Source organism: Manis pentadactyla, chromosome 1 (genome assembly GCF_030020395.1).
Source record: "Manis pentadactyla isolate mManPen7 chromosome 1, mManPen7.hap1, whole genome shotgun sequence".
In the NCBI taxonomy this organism is placed as follows: Eukaryota; Metazoa; Chordata; class Mammalia; order Pholidota; family Manidae; genus Manis; species Manis pentadactyla.
In genome coordinates this window covers 202,668,101-202,688,882 of record NC_080019.1, presented here as the reverse complement: position 1 = coordinate 202,688,882, position 20,782 = coordinate 202,668,101, and the positions used below count along the sequence as shown (strand labels likewise).

At 47.6% G+C, this 20,782-nt stretch overlaps 1 protein-coding gene across 4 annotated transcripts in view; it reads right to left on the bottom strand.

Annotated features, from left to right (window-relative positions):
* The window catches only part of FGD5 (FYVE, RhoGEF and PH domain containing 5), a 105,966-nt gene that overhangs the window by 33,574 nt on the left and 51,610 nt on the right, over nt 1–20,782 (bottom strand). For all 4 annotated transcript variants that reach the window (XM_036911449.2, XM_036911451.2, XM_036911450.2 and 1 more), the window contains exons 4-5: nt 10,137–10,195; nt 9,997–10,027 (exon numbers count right to left, since the gene is read on the bottom strand). In XM_036911449.2, the coding sequence (XP_036767344.2) occupies nt 9,997–10,027; nt 10,137–10,195 (90 nt within the window). The remainder of the gene's footprint in view (nt 1–9,996; nt 10,028–10,136; nt 10,196–20,782) is intronic.

Genomic DNA, 20,782 nt, shown 5'->3' with positions numbered 1-20,782 from the left:
CATTGTGTACTCAACACTTTACATTCATTTTCTCATTTCTTACATCAACCCTATTGCTTTGGCATTATTACTATTTCCACTTTACCAAAGGCCCAGAGGGATTAAGTAATTTGCTCAAGGCCACCAAGGAAGCAAGATTTGAGCCCAAGTCACCCAGCTACCGAGTCCTAGCTCTTCCTGTTGCTCCAAGCCAATCCTTCCTGCTGCGGATGGCCCAGACAGGGGAGTGACTTGCTCAGGTCGAGGAGAGAGACTAGAACCTGGGTCTCCAGAATTCTGGCCAGGGCCCCTGGGGCAGGCTGTGGAGAGGCCCGAATGTGAGGACTCTGTCTGTCTCTGGAGCCCAGACAAGTGTCCCAGAACTCACAGGGCTTTCAGGACTCCGGACTTGCCTGTGGTGGAAGCGGGGACCTCACAGTTAGGCACCTGGTCCCTGGTCCCTTTTCCTCTTTTCCAAACCCACTGTTAAGTTTCCTGGGTGTCACAGAATCTCCATTCTCTGAGCTGAACGGTTAGTGAGTGGCAAGAATGTCCTCCTCCTTGCAGGTGGTCAAACCACCGATGTCACTGCCAAAAGCCAAGTGGGCCCTCTGGGATCCCATCTGCCAACGGCAGCCATGCTCAACCACGGTGCAGCTATGCCACAGACATGCCCTGCAGGCTGTGGGTCTAGGGGCTATGACGTCGCACTGCCCAATCAATCATGGGACGGTACTCTGGAACACAGGTCTCTTGCGGGGCACAAAAAGACTTCTTAAACTGTATACAAAAAGTACTAACCCCACAGAAAAAATAATAATGAACTGAACTTCGTGTTAAAACATGGGTATGGGAACTTGGTTGTTCTGTGTGCTACTGCTATTTTTGTTTCTTTACTGTGAAATTGAAATTATTTTTAAATAAAAGTTTTAAAGTCATTTAAAAAGTGAGCAAGATATGCATCTACCTACCACTTCAGCATTTTATCAAAAAACAATAAGGGAGAAATGTGGGATTCACATATAAATCAAGTATAAAAATCAAATGAATAATCATATATGACTTGATTGTTTATAGTTCATGATGTGTGATCAAAACCGAAAGTTTCTGTGATATGACTGCCCTTGCACTGTTCACCATGTAAGAACTTATTCACTATGTAAGCACTTGCTCATTATGCTTCAGAAGATTGGAGACTGTTGAGAATTAGGCTTGGGGTTGATTAATGATTGTGCATTGAGTCCCCTATAAAGAATTTTATTGTTGTTAACAACCATTTGATCAATGAATATGAGAGATGCCCTCTCAAAAAAAAAAAGTGAGCAAGATAAAAAACAATGAAATGCTTAGGAATAAATTTAACAAAGGAAGCACAGAACTGGTACCCTAAAATCTACAAAACATCATTGAAAGAAATTAGAGAGACCAAAGTAAACAGAAAGATGGCCCATATTCATGAATTTAATACTGTTGAGAGGTCAGCACTCACCAAGTTGGCATATCTCAACTCCTATTAAAATACCAGATGCCTTTTTTACAGAAACTGAAAAGTGGATCCCAAAATTCATATGAAAATGCAAGGGACCCAGAATAGCCAAAACAACCTTGAAAAAGAAGAACAAAGTAAAGTTGGAGGACTCATACTTCCTGATTTCAAAATTCAATATAAAGCTACAGGAATCAAGACTGTGTGGTACCAGCATAAGGACAGACAATATAGCTCAATGGAATTGAGAATCCAGAAATAAACCCTCATGTTTATGGACAAGTAATTTTTGACAAGGGTGCCAAGAAAATTCAATGGGAGAAAATTTATCTTTTCAACAAATGCTGTTGAGATATCTAGATATCCACATGCAAAGAATGAATTTGGCTTCCTTCTTTACATCATACATAAAAACCAACTCAAAATCAAAGACTCCAATATAAGAGCTCAAATTACAAAACTCTTAGCAGAAAATATAGAAGTAAATCTTTGTGACTTGGGGCTAGGCAAACTTTTCTTAGATATGACACCAAAAGCACAAGCAACAAAATGAAAACTAGATAAGTTGCACTTGATCAAAATTAAAAACTTCGGTGCTTAAAAAAACATTATCAAGAGTGAAAAGACAACCTACAGAATGGGAGGAAATATCTGCAAATCACATCTGGTAAGGGACTTGTATACAGAATTACAATAAAAAGACAACCCATTAAAAAAAATGAACAAAGGATCTGAAAAGACATTTATCCAAAGAAAATACACAAATGACCAAGAAGCACATGAACAAGACGCCAACATCATTAGTTATGAGGGAAATGCAAAATTAAAACCACAGTGAGGTACCACTTCATGCCCACCAGGAAGGCTAAATAAAAAAGACAGAGTAATAAGTGCTGCAAGGAAAGAGAGACACTGCAACCCTCCTGCTATGATGGTGGGAATGCAAAGAGGTGCAGCCACTCTGTAAAGCAGTCTGGCAGTGCCTCAAAAGGTTTAAAAGTGTCCATATGATCCAGCAATTGCACTCCTAGGTATATACCTGAGAGAACAGAAAACATGTTCACACGGGAATTCATACATGAATGTTCAAAGCAGCATTTTAAAAACAGTTGAAAAGTGGAAAGCACCCTAATGTCCATCAACTGAGGACTGGATTAACCATATGTGGTGTGTCCACACAGTGGAATATTACTCAGTTGTGAAAAGGAATGGAGTAGTGACACATATCACAACACGGATGGACCCTGAAAACATTATGCTGGGTGAAAGGAGCCAATGACAAAAGACCATACATGTATGATTCTATTTGTATGTAATATCCAGAATGGGCAAACCTGTAGAGACAGAACTAGACTAGTGTCTGCCTAGGGCTGAGCAGGGGTGGTAATGGGGAGTGACTGACCATGGGTATGGGGTTTCTTTTTGGGGTGAAGAGAATGTGCAAAAATTGACTGCAGCATGATTGTATGAGACTGAATATGCTAAAAGCCATTGAATTTTACGCTTTACAAAAGGCTGAATTGTACATCATGAGATTTATATCTTAATAAAGCTGTTAAAAAAATTGAATAGGGAAGCACAGACTGGGAGAATATTCACAATACACATTTCTGAAAATGGACTTGTGTCCAGAATATTTAGAGAACTCCTACAAATCAGAAAGAAAAAGATAGACAACTCAATTGAAAAATAAAAGACACTTTCCAAATGAGATTTCCAAGTTGCTAACAAAAGAAGGAAACATACTCATTAATCTTCAGGGAAACGCAAATTAAAACCACAGTGAATAACCACAACATAACCACCAGAAGGGCCATGAGTAAAAAGAATGACAATATCAACATGCCAATGAGCGTGAGGAGTTAAGAGATGGTCCCATGCACTGGGGGGTGGCAGTATATATGGCTTCAACCACTCTGTAAACCTAATCGGCAGTTTCTAATTAAGCTAAATCTATGCTTACCCTATGACCCAACAATTCCACTCTAGGTGAATACTGAGGAAGAATGAGTATACATGTGCCCTGAAAGAAACATATAAGAGCATTCATGGTAGCTTTATGAGCCCATGCAGGAAACAACCCAGCTCATCACCAACAGGAGGACAGACACACCAACTGTGGTATATCCATACAAAAGAGCACTGAGAGACATGAACATTGGACAAATCTCACACACTATTTTAAGCCAAAGAAGCCAGACACAAAATACATAATTTGTGATTCCATTCATATCTGGTTTAAGAACAAGCTAAACCAATCAAATGCGATGGAATGCAAAACCGTGGTAACCTCTTAGGGGTGACGCTATGGAGGCTGCGGCACAGGGCATCTTCTGGGATGGTGGAAATGTTCTATCTGGGTGGTGGTCACAACTGCACGTGCACACGCTCACACACGCACACACACACACACTCACAAAATTTCAAGCCCTATCCTTAAGATTTGTGCACTTAGCTGTATGTAAGTCACAAAACTTTTTTCTCTGATGTCCCCCACTTTTCCCCATTGCTTTCATGTCTCCTCCAAACCCTTCGTGTCCAGACCTCAGGGCCAAGTTAAACTGCTGGGCCTGGAGTTCATGGCTCTTCAAGAGTGGGTCCAGCCTGCTCTGCAGCTGCCTGCTCATTCCTGTGTGCCTGTGCTTCTCCAAGACCACCAGAGCACATCACAGTTACCTGCTCGGCTTATTCAACCCAGACCCCTGGGCCCCACCCCAGAGTTTCCATTAGGGAGGTTGGGGGTGGGGCTGGGTAATTTTCATTCCCCCCCAATTTCCACAGGATGCTGATGTTGGTCCTGGGACCGCACTTTGAGCACTGCTCCTTTATATGAATTGCCTTTTCCAGTCTCTGTGTTGTTTTGTGCTTCCTCATCTGATCCATACCTTACTCATCTTTCAAAGCTGCTTCAAATGCCACCTCCACCATGAGGCCCTCCTGGGTTACTTCAGCAGTCAGTCTAAGGGCCTCTCAGGGGTCCTACAGCCTCCAGAAATCTGGAGTCACAGCCTAAAGGGTGCCATCCAATCTCTCAATATCTCTGAAGTCTCATATTTTAGCTTAAAAACTAACGTATATTTTGTATTATTCCTCAAAATAGATTTGTTTGTCTTCTCCCTTCTCAGGGCCCTTGAGTCAGGCAGCAGTGGCTCTATTTTGTACTGGCTGTGTGACCTTGGGCAAGTCACTCACCTTCTCTGAGACTAAGCTTTGGATCATCCAACCATCTAAAGAGTATTGAGCACAAACTATGAGCAATGAAATGAGAAATAATGTAGGTAAATTGCCAAGCACACATGCTCGCTGCCATCCCCTCTACAGCATCTGGTACATTGGATGCTCACTGTAATGAGAAGCAAGAGCTGGCTGGGTGAGGGAAGAGGGGCCTAGGTGGGGGCAGATGGACAGCTCACCAACCCAGATAAATAAAGTCGTACATTTGCTAAGAACAGAGTCCCTCTAGATGCTGCGTTTTCCTGAGTCAAGTCAACACCACAGTGACAGCCACATTTAACTTCTACAGTGATAAGAAAGGGCTTCTGAATGGTCTCCTCTCTCTGCACTGTGTGAGAAATCTAAATTTGGAAAGACAGAAATTACACAAAATACGTTCTCCCACCACAATGGAATTAGAAATCAGCATATAAGGAAACTTGGGAAATTTATAAATTTCTGGAAATGAAACAATGTAGTTCTGGTAACTCATGGGTCAAAGAAGAAATTACAAGGGAATTAGAAGTGTTTGGAACTGCACGAAAATTAAAACAGCATAACAAGTAAACAAACACATTAATTAGGTAATTTCGGATAGTGAAAGGTACGGTGAAGGAAAGGCAATGAGGTGTGGGATGGAGTGGAGAATAGGGAGTAAAGTGGTAGTTCTTCACCCCCCAGCACCCACACCCCAGCCACAGTCTCCTCCTGGAGAGAGCACATCACTGTCCCTTGGTTTGGGCCTGCCCATGGCACTCGCTCTGGCCAATGGGATGTGGGCAGAAGTGATGATGTGACAGTCTTGAGACCGAATCTTAGAAACCTTCTGTGTTTCTCCTTGCTCCTCGCTCAGGGTACTCCCTGGGTACCCGTGCCCTTTCAGCCTGAGTCCCAGAATGAACACCCAAGAAGCACAGCACTGAGCTGAACCCAGCTTTGACCAGTTGACTCCCAGTTGACCCAGCTTTCCTTGCAACCATAAAGCCCAAAGAGATGGAAGTAGACATTGCTGAGTAATACTTTTAGAAAGCCTTTCTCAAGGGGCCTAACTCAGCTGGGAGCATGACTTTTCTATTTTCTCCCTTTCTCCTCCTTTTTACCTGGGACATGGGTGTAATGACTAGAGCTGTAGCAGTCATCCTGTGCTCATGAGGAACCTTGGAAATGGAGACACAGGAAAACAGATGAAACCTTTCCCTGAGACTATGTGGAACTACAAAACTTGACCTGGATCTCCTATTTCTGGATTTATTTCACATAAAAGAATCACCTCTAAATTATTTAAGCCATTATATTGGGTTTTTATTATTAGCAGTTGGATATAGTTTTTAACTGGCATAGAATTATTAAGAAAGGCATCTCTAGCAGACTTTATTTTCCAAAAATGGCCATGATATTTCCTATCCTACATGGTCTTTATCCAATGTGAGCTTGATACTCCTCCCACTGAATGGTGGAAACTATGTCCCCTCCCCTTGAACTTGGGTCTTGACTAATAGATTATGGTGAAAGTCATGCTTACGTGGCTTCCCAGGCTAGATCATAAAAATGCCATGCGCTTCCTCCTGGCTCTCTCTTGGAACACTCATTCTTGGAACCCAGCCACCACACTGTGAGGAAGCCCAAACCTGCCCATACAGAGAGGCCACATGGAGAGGCCGTGAGTAGGCAGTCAGTATGCTGGCCAACAGCCCAGCTGAGATCCAGACCACAGCCGGCACTGACCACTGGCCTCGGGCGCAAAGACTCCTTTGGACGATGCTAGCACTTGGCCATGGCGCACTCCCAGTTAAGTCTCCCCAGACATCATGGACCAGAGACGTGTTCCCCCCACTTGCCCTGCCTGAATCTCTGACCCAGAGAATCTGCGAGCATAATAATATAGTTGCTTTATGCCACCAAGTTTTGGGGCACTGCTTCTTTGAGGAAGTGTACTTGGGGGAAATGAGAAAGACAATCTGGCTATAAGAAGACAAGTGGGTAGGACACCCCAGGGGAGGGAGAGCAAGTGCAAAAATCATGCAATGTGAGTGTGTTTGTAACACCTGAAGAAAAGGGAGGAGGACAGACAGCTGGAGAGAACAAAAGTGGTAGGAGGTGATGCTGGGGAGGCAGGTGGGACCCCATGGTGGAGGCCTCTTAGGTGAGGGAGCTTCTCCAGGGCAGTGAGGCAGTGATAACTCCCAGTTACCTCTCCCAGTCTGTTCACTGGCTTCTGAACAGGCCTTCAGTGCCTTAGCTCATGGTAGGAATTTTCAGCTTCTACCAGGAGAGGGATTTTTTTTCCAGATAAGAGAGAAGTATTGAAGGTGTCCAGGGGCCCATACCTGTTCATGATTCTAAGGACTCACTATATACAAGGAAGAGCACAAACCCCTTAGCCTGGCACTTTAAACACTTCACAATATGGCCTTCAGTTTTTTGACCCATCACTTGACCCCTGATTCCACCTCCAATCTGCCTTTCCCAGCTTACTCCTGTTCTAAACATGTGATGACGCAGCATTCTCCAGACAAGCCATGTGCCCTCAGGCCTGTGAGTGTTTCCATGCTACCCCCTTCCTACATGCCCTCCTCCATCACCACCCTCGCCTGGCAGGCTTTATCCAAGTCCATCTAAGTGGCGCCTCTTCTGCCAACTCTCCTGCAGACCCCAAAGGGGAATAAGTCTCCCCTTCCCCATGTTCCTGCAGATTTTGCACATAACTACAATTAGGCATATTATACTTCCCACCAAGTAGCATAATTGTCTGTTCACATATCTACTTCTCCTCCCCACCCCACTCCACCCCTCAATGCACAGACGAGAGAGAGACTATTCAAGGGAGGGCTCTGGGCCCTTTTCATCTTGGGGGTCAAGGCGTATCTCAGTGCCTGTGGCACTGTAAACATCCTGTGATGTTCTACCCAGAAGGAGAAAGTCAGATGAATGGACGGGGAGTTTGAGGAAAGACTGCATGGATGGGTAGGTGGATGGGTGGATGATTGTATGGCTTGGTGGACATGTGAATAGTGGCTGAACTGGGGAGCATGAATGGGTGCATGGATGTGCGGTAAGGAGCACGGTCAGGTGAAAGGAGAGATGAGTTGGTGACAGCCTGGTTAGATAAATGGGTGAGGGTTTGATTACACAGACAGATGGGCAGGTGAATGAATGAGTTTATGACTGGGGTCCTACAAGGATGAAGGGAGTCTTTAAACCAGAAGTCAGCAGACTTTTTCTGTAAAGAGCCAGATAATAAATATTTTAGGCTTTGCGGACCACATACAAACTCAGTCATAGAACCTTCTTTTGCCTTTTTTCACAAATGTTTAAAACATTAGGTCTGTTCTTAGTTAATAGGCTATACCAAAAAAACAGGATCTTGATCATAGGGATTCCATTTTGGGTGACCAGAACGTTTAGTCATCTCTGAGTTGGCTCTACCTACCATTTGACAAATACAGAGTTGAAGCCCAAGCACAGAAGGCCAGTGGCACGAAGCCATGGAGCTTTCTTGCTTGGGGAGGTTCGGAATGCACAGCTGGCGCACCGCATCACTGGGCAGCCTTGGCATTTCAATAGCATCACATCTCTAAGAAGGAATTCTGAACGAGAACCTGCCAACCCTAGCCACCAGAGATGGATCCAGCATGGGGAGTGGTAGGGAATGTTCCTTCAGATGAGGGTTGGTGGCTCAGACCTGGAGTCACACGGACATTTCTGCCACTTCCATCCCCGTGGGCACTGACATTATAAATGTAGCTCCAGACCACACTTTCCCACAACTAGCTTATGAGTTGTGATTTTTATGAGCTCTTTTTTTTCCCTCCTCAGGATATTATTGTGGATTACTGGTGGCTGCAGCATCTTTCCAACTGGCAGGAAGCAGTGCAAACACAGATGGAAGTTTCCCAGTTAAAGGGGGAGATTCTTCCTGCCCTTGCTAAATCAACCTGCAGGTGTAAAGGAGAGGGTGGTACGGGTCATACCTGAGGGCTTTTTGGTTTCATTCTGTGCACAAAGCTCTCAGCCTGAAGGGCAAAAATGAGGGGCTGGGAGCGCAGACCAGAGTAGGGCTGTATCCTCCTGCTGGGGCCTGCGTGCCCTTGCTCACAAGGCAATGTGACACCAGGGTGACATCACTGACAGGGACCTCAGCTGGATTCGGTAAGCGGTCTGGCTTGGCGCCAAGTGCTCTGCTGCATCCAGAGAGGTCCCTGCCCTGAGGAGCTCCAAAGGCAGTTGGGGACACAGGACAACATATGACGACAGTGCACTGCAAGTCAGGAGACGTGGGTGTTCACCCTGGCTCAGTCACAGTGTGACACTGGCCAAGTCACTTCCTCTGGGCCTCCATATCACCACCGACAAATTGCCCATGGGGGACATTCCCAGCTCTTTCTTGGAAAGACATGTTGAACGATGCAAAGTGGTGTAGAATCTGATACTAAACTACAAGGAGATGGCAAATAGCTCAGAGGTTCAGAGAAGCAGGGGCTGTCACGAGGGCCAGAGGCAGCTAACCCCCTCGCATCCCCTTACTTTCCACGTCTGTGCTGTACCCTCTGCCCTCACCCTTCTTAGGACTCAGCCATAATGCCATCTCCTCTGAGAAGCCTGCCTAGATTCGCCCAGGTTGTCAGTGACTACTCTCCCTGTGCTCTGGATAATTATTCATTCACTAATATGTTTCCTTCACTGGCTGGAGAGCTCCTGGGGAAGGGCCCTGTCTGATCTGACTTTCCATTCCCCAGCTCCTGTCACACAGCAAGTGTTCAAAAAATGTTTGTTGAACTGAATTAAACTGACTGCAAAGGGAGACTTTCCAGGCAGTCTTGGGGATGGTGAAGGGTGGCAGGCCCCAAGTTTAGCCTCCTTTCCTCGGCAAGTCCTCACCACTGGCTCAGGCATCACTGCCCAAGTACTGGGATGACTGAGGCCTCTCGATACCAACGCTCTGTCGCTGTGTTAAACACATGCCCTTCTCCACTGGACCTAAACATATCGTACACACGCACACACACACACAACTGCATTTGTCCTCCTTTGGCGAATAAGAGGGCAGGGGAAACCACACAAACATCCTTGGAGAAATCTCAGCACATCCTCCACACACTGCCCCAGGGCAGAGGCAAACCCCCAGAAAGCACAGTGCTGTTCACCCGAAGAGGCACACGAGTCAGGAGCCAGACTTCCTGAAAAACATCAGTGAACACGTGCCTGCCCCCAGCCTCTGTTCATGGAAAGCACTCTGCCTCCTCAGTGCTTCTCTGCCTCTTACACCACAGCCTTGTAAAAGGGCAATTAGTCTCGGACAATTAAAATGATAAACTCACCAAATGTAAGTGCTGGAGCATCTCCACGTATCTGCAGGGGAAAGAGGGTTGAGTGTGTATTAATTCCCATCCTGTACAGCGGGGAGGGGTGACATTCTGTCAACAAGCTCAAGGCCACAGGCAGCTGCTTGGGGACTCACACTTTCTCCGAAGACAGCAGTTCCTGGGCGATGACATGGGCTCTGGACTGTCCTTCCCCCTGGCGAGGAAACAGAGTGGTCAGGGGGGGCAGCACCAATGCGGGCAGTGGGAGAGAGACCACACCTCCATGAACATAGGGTTTAGAGGACTTCCATGCTGCCGGGGGTAAATTCCACATACTTTCCAGCCATTTCCTGGCACTCGCTACCTGCGTGACCCACAATTGGCTGCATGTTGGTTTCCTCCCTGTAAATGTGGACACTGAGCACACGGCAAGCACTCAATAAGTAGCTGCCGTCATGACTGCATAACCTTGGCCTACACACACGGTCCTTTCAACAACCTGTGCTTCTTTGTGCATAGAGGGCTCTCTCTCGTTGCTTTTGCTCATGCTATCCCCCCAGTGTCCTTTTTCCCTTCATCGCCTGGTTGACTCCCAGTCATCCTTTAAGACTTAGCCATGGCATCTATCACCTCTTCCAAGATGCCTTCCTGATCCCCTCCTGGGTCACATATCCTTTCTGGGCAATGTCCCCCTCAGGACCATAAATTTCACCCAGCATGATGTAGTAGGTTCTCTTTTGTTGCCTGAAAAAAATGAATGAATGAATGAATGGATGGATGGATGGACAGATGTTCATGCCACTTGGGAAGCAACAGCTCTCCTGGCTGACCTTGGAAGATGAGCCATTTAACCTCTTTGAGCCCAACTTCTGCACCTACGAGATTTGGAATAACTGAGATTATGTCTACAAACAGGAAGGATGGGTGAGGGCTGAGGCAGATGCCTGGGCCTTCTGCCACAATCAGGTCCCTCCTCTGTGACCCCAAACCTGCCAGATACCAGACATGGCCGCTAGCCAGGATCCAGAGAAGCAAAGACACTATAGGGCAGCCGGACAGAACAGATGGTAGATGCTGGGGATGTGTAGGTACGGCTGGCACGGGTGGCCCCCAGGGGGAGCAGAGGGCCCTCAGACAGGATGCCTGGCTTCTGGTTCCCAATCTACCACTGCCTCTAGTGCAAGTCACAAGTCACTTTCTGAGGCTGGGCCACAGTTTCCCCATGTGTGAACAAAGTGACCTCTAGTTTACCTTCTATGCTGACCCTGGGTGTCACCAAATTTGAGGAGCCACTGGTCAAATGAAAGTTTGACTCTAGTGACCAGAAACCCACTACCTGTTGAGAGAACAATGTTATAGTGTTATAGACTCTGGAACTAGGCAGCCTGGGCTCAAACCCTGCTTTCTGCCTCTTATTATTTGAACAAGTCATTTACCTTCTCTGTACCTCAATGTTTTTACCTGTAAAATGGGCACAATAGTATAATAGTATCTAACACACATGCACATTGGGAAGATTAAATGAGTGTATATACAGATAGATCTCTCTTTATCTACATCTATCTCTACATATATACCTACACATTATCTATCTCCCATTCAAAACAGTGCCTGGCACACAGTAGGCACTACAGAAGTAAAGGTTATCATTATCCTTATGGTTTTTGTTATTGAGGCAGTACCAGCAATAGAACCAAGAGCCCAGGGATGGAATAAGAAAACAATTTACAGGGTCAAGTAGAGAAAAGTATTGAAGTACAAAATGAAGGCTGACAGTAGCAGTGGAGGCTGTGGAAAGCAAACAGACTCTGGAATCAAGCACAGCTCAGTTGAAATCCTGGCTCCAGCACTGTTTAATCATACGATGGCTGGCAAACCATTACCTCTGAGCCTCAAGTGTTTTCATCTGAAATATGGTGGAGACTATAGTCAGCCTGACCCCACACACTGGACTTTTGGATGATGCATTCCTGACTCAGGGCCTTTGCACCTGCCATTCCCTCTGCCCATGATGCCTTTCCCCAGATCTTCTCATGCTTACTTCCGGACTTCTTCAGGTCTCTACTCAAAAGTCACATCCTCAGTGGGACCATACATGACCACCAGACCTAACAAACACTCAGCCATTCTCTACCCCAGGGTTTCTCAACCTTGGCACTACTGACATTTTGGCCCAGGCAACTTTCGCCCTATGTCCCATAAGATCGCTAACATCCATGGCTTCTACCTGCTGGATGACAGGCTTCTACTGTTGCTATCTGGTCGACAACCAAGGACACGTCTAGACATTGTCAAATGTCCTCCTGGGGGCAAAATCTCACCCCTGGGTGAGAACCATTGCTTTAACCCTTTCTCTTGCTGTACTTTCCTTTACCTATTATCCTTGTACATAGGAGATGGCCAATAAATGTTTAAATAAACAAATGAAATATGTGCCTGGCACATAGTAGGTGCTCAATAAATGAGTTCCCTTCCCTAGCTGGTCTGTCCCTAATAGTTTCTTGGCTAAGAAACATGCATTTTTGTTTTCAGTCTCTCTGAGGCCATTCTAATAGGGAGGAACCTGGGCCCCTGGTCAGTCTCTGTCCTGCATCTCGCTGCCACCTCTTGGAGGCTGTCACACCTCCCTTCCTCCCATAGGTACTGAGGCATGACTCACTGTCTGCCTTCTGCCTCTGCAGGGCTAGCGTGGGGCTCTGTGGACAAGAGCAGCTCACCCTTCCCAAGCAGGGCTCATGTGCAGGCTTCATAAATAAAGCCCTCGACCCTCACAGTGGAACATGTATTCTTCCAGGACAGGCCTCAAAGAAAACCCCGTGATCCAGCTTCCAGAAGTCACTGCTAATAAGTGGCAGAGGTGAGATTCAACTCTAGGTAGCCTGGCTCCAAATCCAAGCATTTAACAGTGTGCCTGGTGCACAGTAAGTAAATGGCTTCTCTGCTTATTATAGGTGGTGGGTTTTTCAAACTGGGAAACACCTATTCTTTACCTGTGCCGCAAAGGTAGTGGCAGGAGTCCGGTGCTCCAGGAGGGTTAGGCTAGCCCTCTGACCTCAGCTCTGCACCCACAACAGTACACAGGGAAGAGAATGACGCTGGGGGTCAGGACGCCAGGCTCATATCCCAGCCAAGCCACAGGTGGCTAGTGACTACGGGAAGCCCCTCTTAGAGGTCTCGGTTTCCTCACGGGGAAGATGGGCCAGTATTCCCCCAGCAAGGACGAGATGATGGATGGCAGTGGTCACACCCTGGCCAAACTTTAGGACTTGTCGTCATTACCATTGTTACAGTGTTGAAGCTGTCGGGGACAGACTTCTGGCAGGGTCGGGGCACGGGCCACTGTGCACGTCCATCCCTCCCCTCCTGCCAGCGGGCAGACTCCGAGTGGGCCACGCCAGCTGCCCTGCCTCACTGACTCTGCTGATGGCGGATGTGTCTGCAACAGCCAGCAGGCCACGCGCCCGAGGTGCTCCTCAGAAGCTGCTCCTGGGCGTCGCCCAGCCAGGCCATTTGATATAGATGTTTGTTTCACCAGGAAATGAACTCTGAGGTTGACGGCAGTGTCCAGGAACAGACTTCTGGGAAAGGGGTTCCTCCCAGCAGTGTGGGGGCTGGGGGCCCCAGGGCCCGCATTACCGGCCTTTCTCAGGCTGAGCCTCCGGCCCCTCTGCCCAAGGCCGAAGCAGCTTATCTTCTCTGCTCCCCAGGGCCGCCCCACCCTACACTTCCCCCCCAGGCCCCAGGTGAACCAGCCGGTTCACCGCAAGCTGTTCTGGACCCAGGGCAGCTTGGGAGGCCCAGTCCTCCTTTAGGGACCTCCATGGTGGAACAGTCACACAGGGCTGGGAGTCCTGGTCCTGTCCTCATGACTCAATTTCTCCAGCTGTAAAATAGGGACACTTAGCCTCCTTTCAGAACAGCAGTTTCCCAAGTGTGGTCCAAGAACCTCTGCCTCTCTTTTCCACCTACGTATCTGAGTGAGCCTGTTGAGCTGGGAGAACCCAGTGGTCATCTAATAAGCCAGGCATTAGCAATATTTGCAAAAACATAAGACTAATATCACTGTCCTTACTAGGTCTTTTGAAAACAGGTACTTTATCACTAAAAATGCTGTTTACATTAACATGCAATGGACCTACTGTTATTTTTAAATGAATGAAGAGAGAATTTCCTTAGTGTTACTTTGTCACATGCTAAGTATCGATAGATATAACCCATAGAAACACAAACTCTTCAGGTCCTCAATTATTTTTAAGAGGGGAGAGGGGCTTGAGACCAAAAGGTTTTGAGAGCCACTGTTTTAGAGGCCATCACAAAGATCATACAGGATAGTGGATGGAAAAGCTCTTCATTCTCAGTGGACAGTTATACAGGAGTGATGTGTCACTGTCACTGTATGATAGCAATAATAATTATCATATCACCTTATTATTACTATGGTGAGAAGCAGGCCAAGGAACCCCAGGCTTTACGGCCCAGCCCTCAGGGTGGCCCAAGTATGCCAGGGTCCACACGCTCTCTCCACAGTGTCCCACCCTGCAGAAGAAAAAGAAACCACCCCCAAAGCTCCTGTTTTGTCACTCCTCTCCCTGCTTGCAGGCTCCCTAGGTTTACAACTTGCTCTGCCTTTAAACAGCTGCCTCTCTGTTTCTGCCCTCCTCTCTGCCAGCTCCTGGTTGAGCCCCATGTGCTGACATCTTGGTGCCTGGCTCAGCTGCCCCCTTCCCAGCTCCCCAACCTGAGGTCACCTGGCACAGCACTCTCCTCACTGTAACCATCAGCCTCTTGCCTCCTTGAGACCGCCTTCACAGGTGACTTTCACCTCCATCCATGTCTGCTCCATCCATTCACCCTGCGCCTTGTCCACACTCAGAGCTGCCCTGCCTCTGAAATGGTGAGTTTGGTGGTCCCCATCCTGGAACTAAGCTCCCTGGTGTCCCTCTGAGCTCACTGACAGCACCACTATTTCACTCACTCCAATCCATCCCAGGTCTTGGTGGCTACCTTCTGCTGTCACTTGCAGCCCTGAGGGGCTCCAGCTGCTCCCCAGCACCTACAGAAAGAACTTGGCACCCAGCATGATGCTCTGGGGTCAGAGGACCAGGGTTCAAGTCCTGAGCTCCACCCCTTCCTTTCCCTATGCCCTGGGACAAGTTGGTCCTCTCCTCTGAGCCCCAGCTATGAAACGGATAATAATAATAACAGTACCCACTCAGTAATATAACAGCACTTATTGAACACTTAGTATGTGCTAAGAAGGGCTCTGAGCTTTGTATGCACATTACTGCACTGAACCCTCCCAACAACGAGGTAGGTACTATTATTATTCTCTCCATTTTAGAGATGAGGAAACTGAGGCACAAATAAGTCCTACTCTTTGCCTGTGACTCAGCCTAAAGAGCCTTCCCACCTCTCCTGCATCCCTCTATGCCCTGTGGAACTCAATATTTTTCCTTAAGTCCATCTTGTCTCTCACCACCTCCAGGCCTTTATGGCTCCAGCAGGTCTTGTGCCCAGAACCTCCCCACAATCTCAGTAAGTGTCTCTAAATCACAACAAAGCCTGACGTGGGGCAGAAGTGGGGCAGGAGGGGGCTTGCTGTGGGGTTCTGAGGTCGCCTTTGGAGGAGGGAGAGTGGTCAGGAGCCAGACCTGCAGGTGGCACCTCCTCCAGAGGAACGCCATCTCCTCCCTGGCAGCCCCGCCACCGAGTGGTCCTTCTCCGTGGAATTCAGAGCAGCATTTCCAGCAGAGCTGGCAATGGCTGCCGGAAAATTCAGAGACAGAGCTCAGGGAGAGGTGGCTTGTTTTTACCCAGCTGTCACCTGTGTTCCCACAGGTGTCAGAGAAAGGATGAGGTGCAAAGGAGAGGCAACATTTGCCAGGACAAGATGGGGAAGAAGATGAGACAGAACAGACACCCTCCACCCCACCCGGGCTTCCCCAGCTTCCAGTTCATGCTGACTGACACTGCCTTATTCCAGTTCTTGAGGGAAGGCCAGTGTGAGTCTAGGTTTGCCCAGATATGTTAAAAAACCTTTTAATTTTGGAAAGAATCTTTAGTTCTGGATGCAGTTTGTAATACATTCATAGAAGCAGCACCTTATTTTGGAACACCCTGAAGCAGACATCAGGAAACTTGATTTCTCCTCCTGACTTTGCCTCCAACCTGCTGAATTACCCCAAGCAAGCGATGGCCCCCTCTATGAGCTTTAGTTTTCCCTCCTGCAAGACAAAGCCGTCTCTTGTGTAACTGAGACCTTACGCTCACTCAATAGCAATTCTCAACTTCCCTCTCCCCTGAGTACCTGGCAACCACCATTCTACTCCACCTCTATGAGTTTGACTATTTTAGATTCCACATATAAATGAAATCACATGGTCTTTGTCCCTCTGTGACTGACTTATTTCACCAGGCATAATGTCCTCCAGGTCCATGCACGTTGTAGCATGTGTCAGAATTTCCTTCCTTTTTAAGGCTGAATAATATTCCATTGTGTATCTGGACCACACTGTTTATCCATTCATCCATTGATGGACATAAAAGGGTAGATTTCATGGTAAATGTTCTTACCACAATAAAAACAACAACAAAAAAGCACAAAAGTGATCCTAAATGTCCTGTTGGCACTCTCACTTTCTAGAATCCTAGGGGAGCGGTTTTGTGATCAGCACGCTCTGGCTATTTGAAAAGGCCAGTACGTAGCTCATCTGAGACATGGCCTTCCTGTCATCTTCTAACTTTAGCTCAAGAAAGGACCAGCCATGACCTCAAGCAGTCAGTCTTGGCTGGATTCCATACCTTCACGTTGTCCGTTTTTGCCTCCTATGTACCCTCCATCTCCTTTCCACTTAACTACATCCTACTCTCCCTCACAGAGCACTCTGGCCTCACCTCCTCCTGGAAGTCTCCCTGACTGACCTGACTCTTAAGACTTGGGACCTTTGCACTGCTCAGGGTTTAGCTGAGGACACTGGTGCTGCCTCATAACTGTTCCATCTCACGGGAAGCTTTTGCTTTTAAATTGTGGGATGTAGCATTCTAAAAGTGCATAAAACATGAATGTGAGGTTTAGAGTAGCTTTTTCATTCTCCAGCTTGACTATAAGTTCCCTGTGGTCAGGCACCCCATTAGCTTCTTTTCTGGCACTTCTGAGAGCTGAGGGCACTGTGGGTGCTCAATACAGACTGGATGGTATATACAGATCAGATTTCAAACTTCAACAAGTGTCCAAGTCAGCGGGGATATGGTTAACAGGCAGATCCTGATTCGGCGAGTCTGGTGTGGGGCCAGTGGTACTGTTGGCCCACGTGTTGAACCTTGAGTAGCAGGGCTTCAACGGGTTATAGAGTGACTGCCATGAAGGCAGGAAAGACAAAGTGAGGTGAGTGAACCCCTGTGGCCCAAATCCCAAACTGAGGAAAGGGGCACATCTGACTCAGCAGAGAGGAAAATCAGCAACAGAACAAGATCGCACAGGCCCAGGGCATCCAAACTGCCCCCAGACCCACCCTTGTGGTCCCTGACAGTCCCCAGGCCCTCCAGGACCTGGAACAAGGGGTGTGAGGTGTGCAGGTACCCAGCATGCCTCCTGGGCCTCTGAGCCACTGCCCTCTCCCATCCCCTTTGGGTTCTGAGCGTCTGTATCCCCCTCATCCTCCTCTGTTCGCACTGCCTTGGAATGTCGCCTATGTGGCGATTCTGAACTGCCACACCCTTGGCATGGCTACTGGGAAGCCAGTGACAAGCAGGTTTGCTCCCAACTCTGCCCCTTTCCTACAGGACCAAACAAGCATTTTCCCTTTATTAAACTATCATGCATTCACGTTGGTTTTCCTTACTTAAATTGCAGAAACTGAGTCTGTTGTATTCATTTATTTATTGCTTTTTTTCGAGGATATTTACTGAATGCCAGGCAGTAAGGAGACAACTGTGAGCATGTCCCTGCCCTCCTGGAGCCATTCTGACAGGCAAACAACATGCAAGTAAGCAGAAAAAGAAAGAACACAACCCCAGTCTGAGATAAGTACCAGGAAGGAAATAACCAGGGATGCTGCCACCATGCCCTGCTAGGTGGGCATGAGAGGCCTCTTGGAGGAGGTGACACTGAATTTGAAACCTGTAGCCAGCTGTGCAAAGGGCAGGAACCATGCTTCAGGTAGAGGAAACTACAAGTGCAAAGGCCCTGAGGTGGGTTTAAACCAGACAGAACTCATTTTTGAATCCATGATGTCTGGCCAAAGGCCTAGGCATTTGCTGAATGTCATGTGATCTATGATTGAGACATGGCATTAGAAGATGAAGTGCCAGCGGTATCAAATCCTTCAGATCTGGTGCCAACAACCAGAATGGCAAACACAAGAGGAGAAGCAGGCTGAGGGGATGGGAAGATGCTTAATGTATCTGGGGATGTATCAAGTGTGAGATACAGCAGTGCCCCCTTGTTTTTCAGGACCCCCAGTGGACGCCTGAAACTGCAGTGGTACTGAATGAGCCCTATACATACACTATGTTTTCTCCTACATGTGCATACCTATGATAAAGCTTAATGTATAAATTTGGCACAGAAAGAGATTAACAAAAACTAATAATAAAATAGAAAAATTATAACCATATACTATAATTAAAGTTATGTGATATCTGTCTCTGGTCCTCCCCCTTCTTGTGGTGATGTGAGGTGATAAATGCCTACGGGGTGAGATGCAGGGAAATGCAGGGAGATGAAGGACGTGGGCTTCTGCTGACCGTCTGATGATTGTTAGAAGGAGGGTCCTCTGCGTCTGAACTGTGGCTGACCACGAGTAACTGAAACCATGGAAAGCAGAACTGTGGATAAAGAGGGGACTACTCTGTCTGCAGGGCTTCCAAGAAGGGACCAAAAGGACAGCTGGATGCTGGACTGTGGGGCTGCGAGAGGGGTCAGGTCAGGAGGTCAGCTCGGGAAAGCCATCTGCACAGGCTGGCCAGGGGCCTGGAGTGCGCTGCAGAGGACACAGAGCGAGAGGTGGGCTGGAGGAGCGCAGGCCTTGGGAAATAAAGGCCTCATGTAGAGGCGAAGTCAGAGAAGGATGGTTGGGCAAGTAGGGAGAGAACCAGGAGAAGACACAGCCTGCGAAGCCAAGGAGGGGCTTGAAAGGCAGAGAGACCACTGGAGCTGAGGTTCAGGGTCTAGTAAGACAGGGTCTGACTTGGGGGGCATAGAGGGGCCCTGGCTCGGGAGGGCCCTGCAAAATGAGCAACCATAATAAGAAACACAGAAGTGGGGAGCCCTGAATGTGTCTGTGAGCTGAGGGAGGTCTCAAAGGGTCTCTGCAGTCCATGTCCTTCTTTGCTGCAGCCGTACTGACCTAGTCCAGCTTTCAAAGCTCGTTCCCACCTTCCTGCCCTTGCACTGCCACCCTCTGCCTGGACTGCTCTGTCTCCGGACCTTCCCATTTCTTGCTCCCTCACAGTATTCTGCTCCCTGCTCAAAGGTTTCTTCCTGGTCTAATAGGCCTTCCCTGAGAAACTGGAACCCTCCTGCACTGTTGGGAGGAATGTAAAATGGGCAGCTACTGTGGAAAATGGTACAGCAGCTCCTCAAAAAATTAAACACACAATTACCACAGGATATAGAAATTCTACTTTGGGGTATATATACAAAAGAATTGGAAGCAGTTGTCTTGAAGAGGTATCTGTACACCTATGTTCACAATGGCATTATTCACAAGGGCCGAAAAGTGGAGGCAACCCAAGAGTCCATCAATGCAAGAATGGACCAAAAAAAGGTGGTGTGTACATATCATGGAATATTATGCAGCCTTAAAAAGGAAGAAAATTCTGACACAGGCTTCAGTGTGGAAGCACCTTGAGGACATTACGCTCAGTGAAATAAGCCAGACACACGAGGATTAATACCATAAGATCCCACTTCTATGAGGTCCCTAGAGCCATCAGATTCATAGATGCATTTAGTAGAACAGGGGCTGCCAGAGGCTAGGAGAAGGGTAGAATGGGAAGTTAGTGTTAATGGGGACAGTTTCACTTTGGGAACATGAAAAAGTTCTGGAGATGGATGGTGGGGCTGGTTGTACAATAGTGTACATGTACTTAGTGCCACTGAACTGGATACTTACAGATAGTTGGGTGGTGGATTTTATGTTATATATATTTTAGCATGATTTTAAAAAACTGAGACAAAAATACACTCTCTGGCCTCCCTAAGATCTCCCTTTCTCCACCCCTGCACCTTTCTTCACCACGATGGTTTGTTTATTTGTTGTTTATGGCACTTTCACAACAGAAACCCACCTTCGGAGCTTCCTGGCTGACTGTTTATGTCCTTCCCTAGAATGTAAATTCCACCAGGGCAGGGAGGCACCTGGTCTAACTTGTGACTGCTAGATCTGCAAGTCCTTGGAAAGGTTCCTGGTGTGTAGCAGGTGCTCAGTAAGTACTTAGAAAATAAGGGAATTTGTGTTGAAGAAAAGGAGGGTCAGGGAGAAACGGAGTGAGCACATAGAGAGAAGAAATGCAGATGGGAGGGTGCGCATGACCCCCAGGACCTGGGGTGGTTCTTTGGGCAGAAGGAGAGCTGAAGCCTGAGGAAGCTGATGCGGGTGTGGAATGACCTCCCTGGGACCCAGAAGTGAGCATTTGCAGCGGAGCCAGTGTACAGGCTGCAGGAGCTCAGGGCTCTCCAGCGTGGGAGGAAATGCAGGGTGACATTCAACCCAGGCTGGGGACTGGTCCAGCAGAAACAGCCGGGTTCAGGAGGACCCTTCAACTGGGCAGATGGTCAGGGCGAGGCCACAGGTGCTAG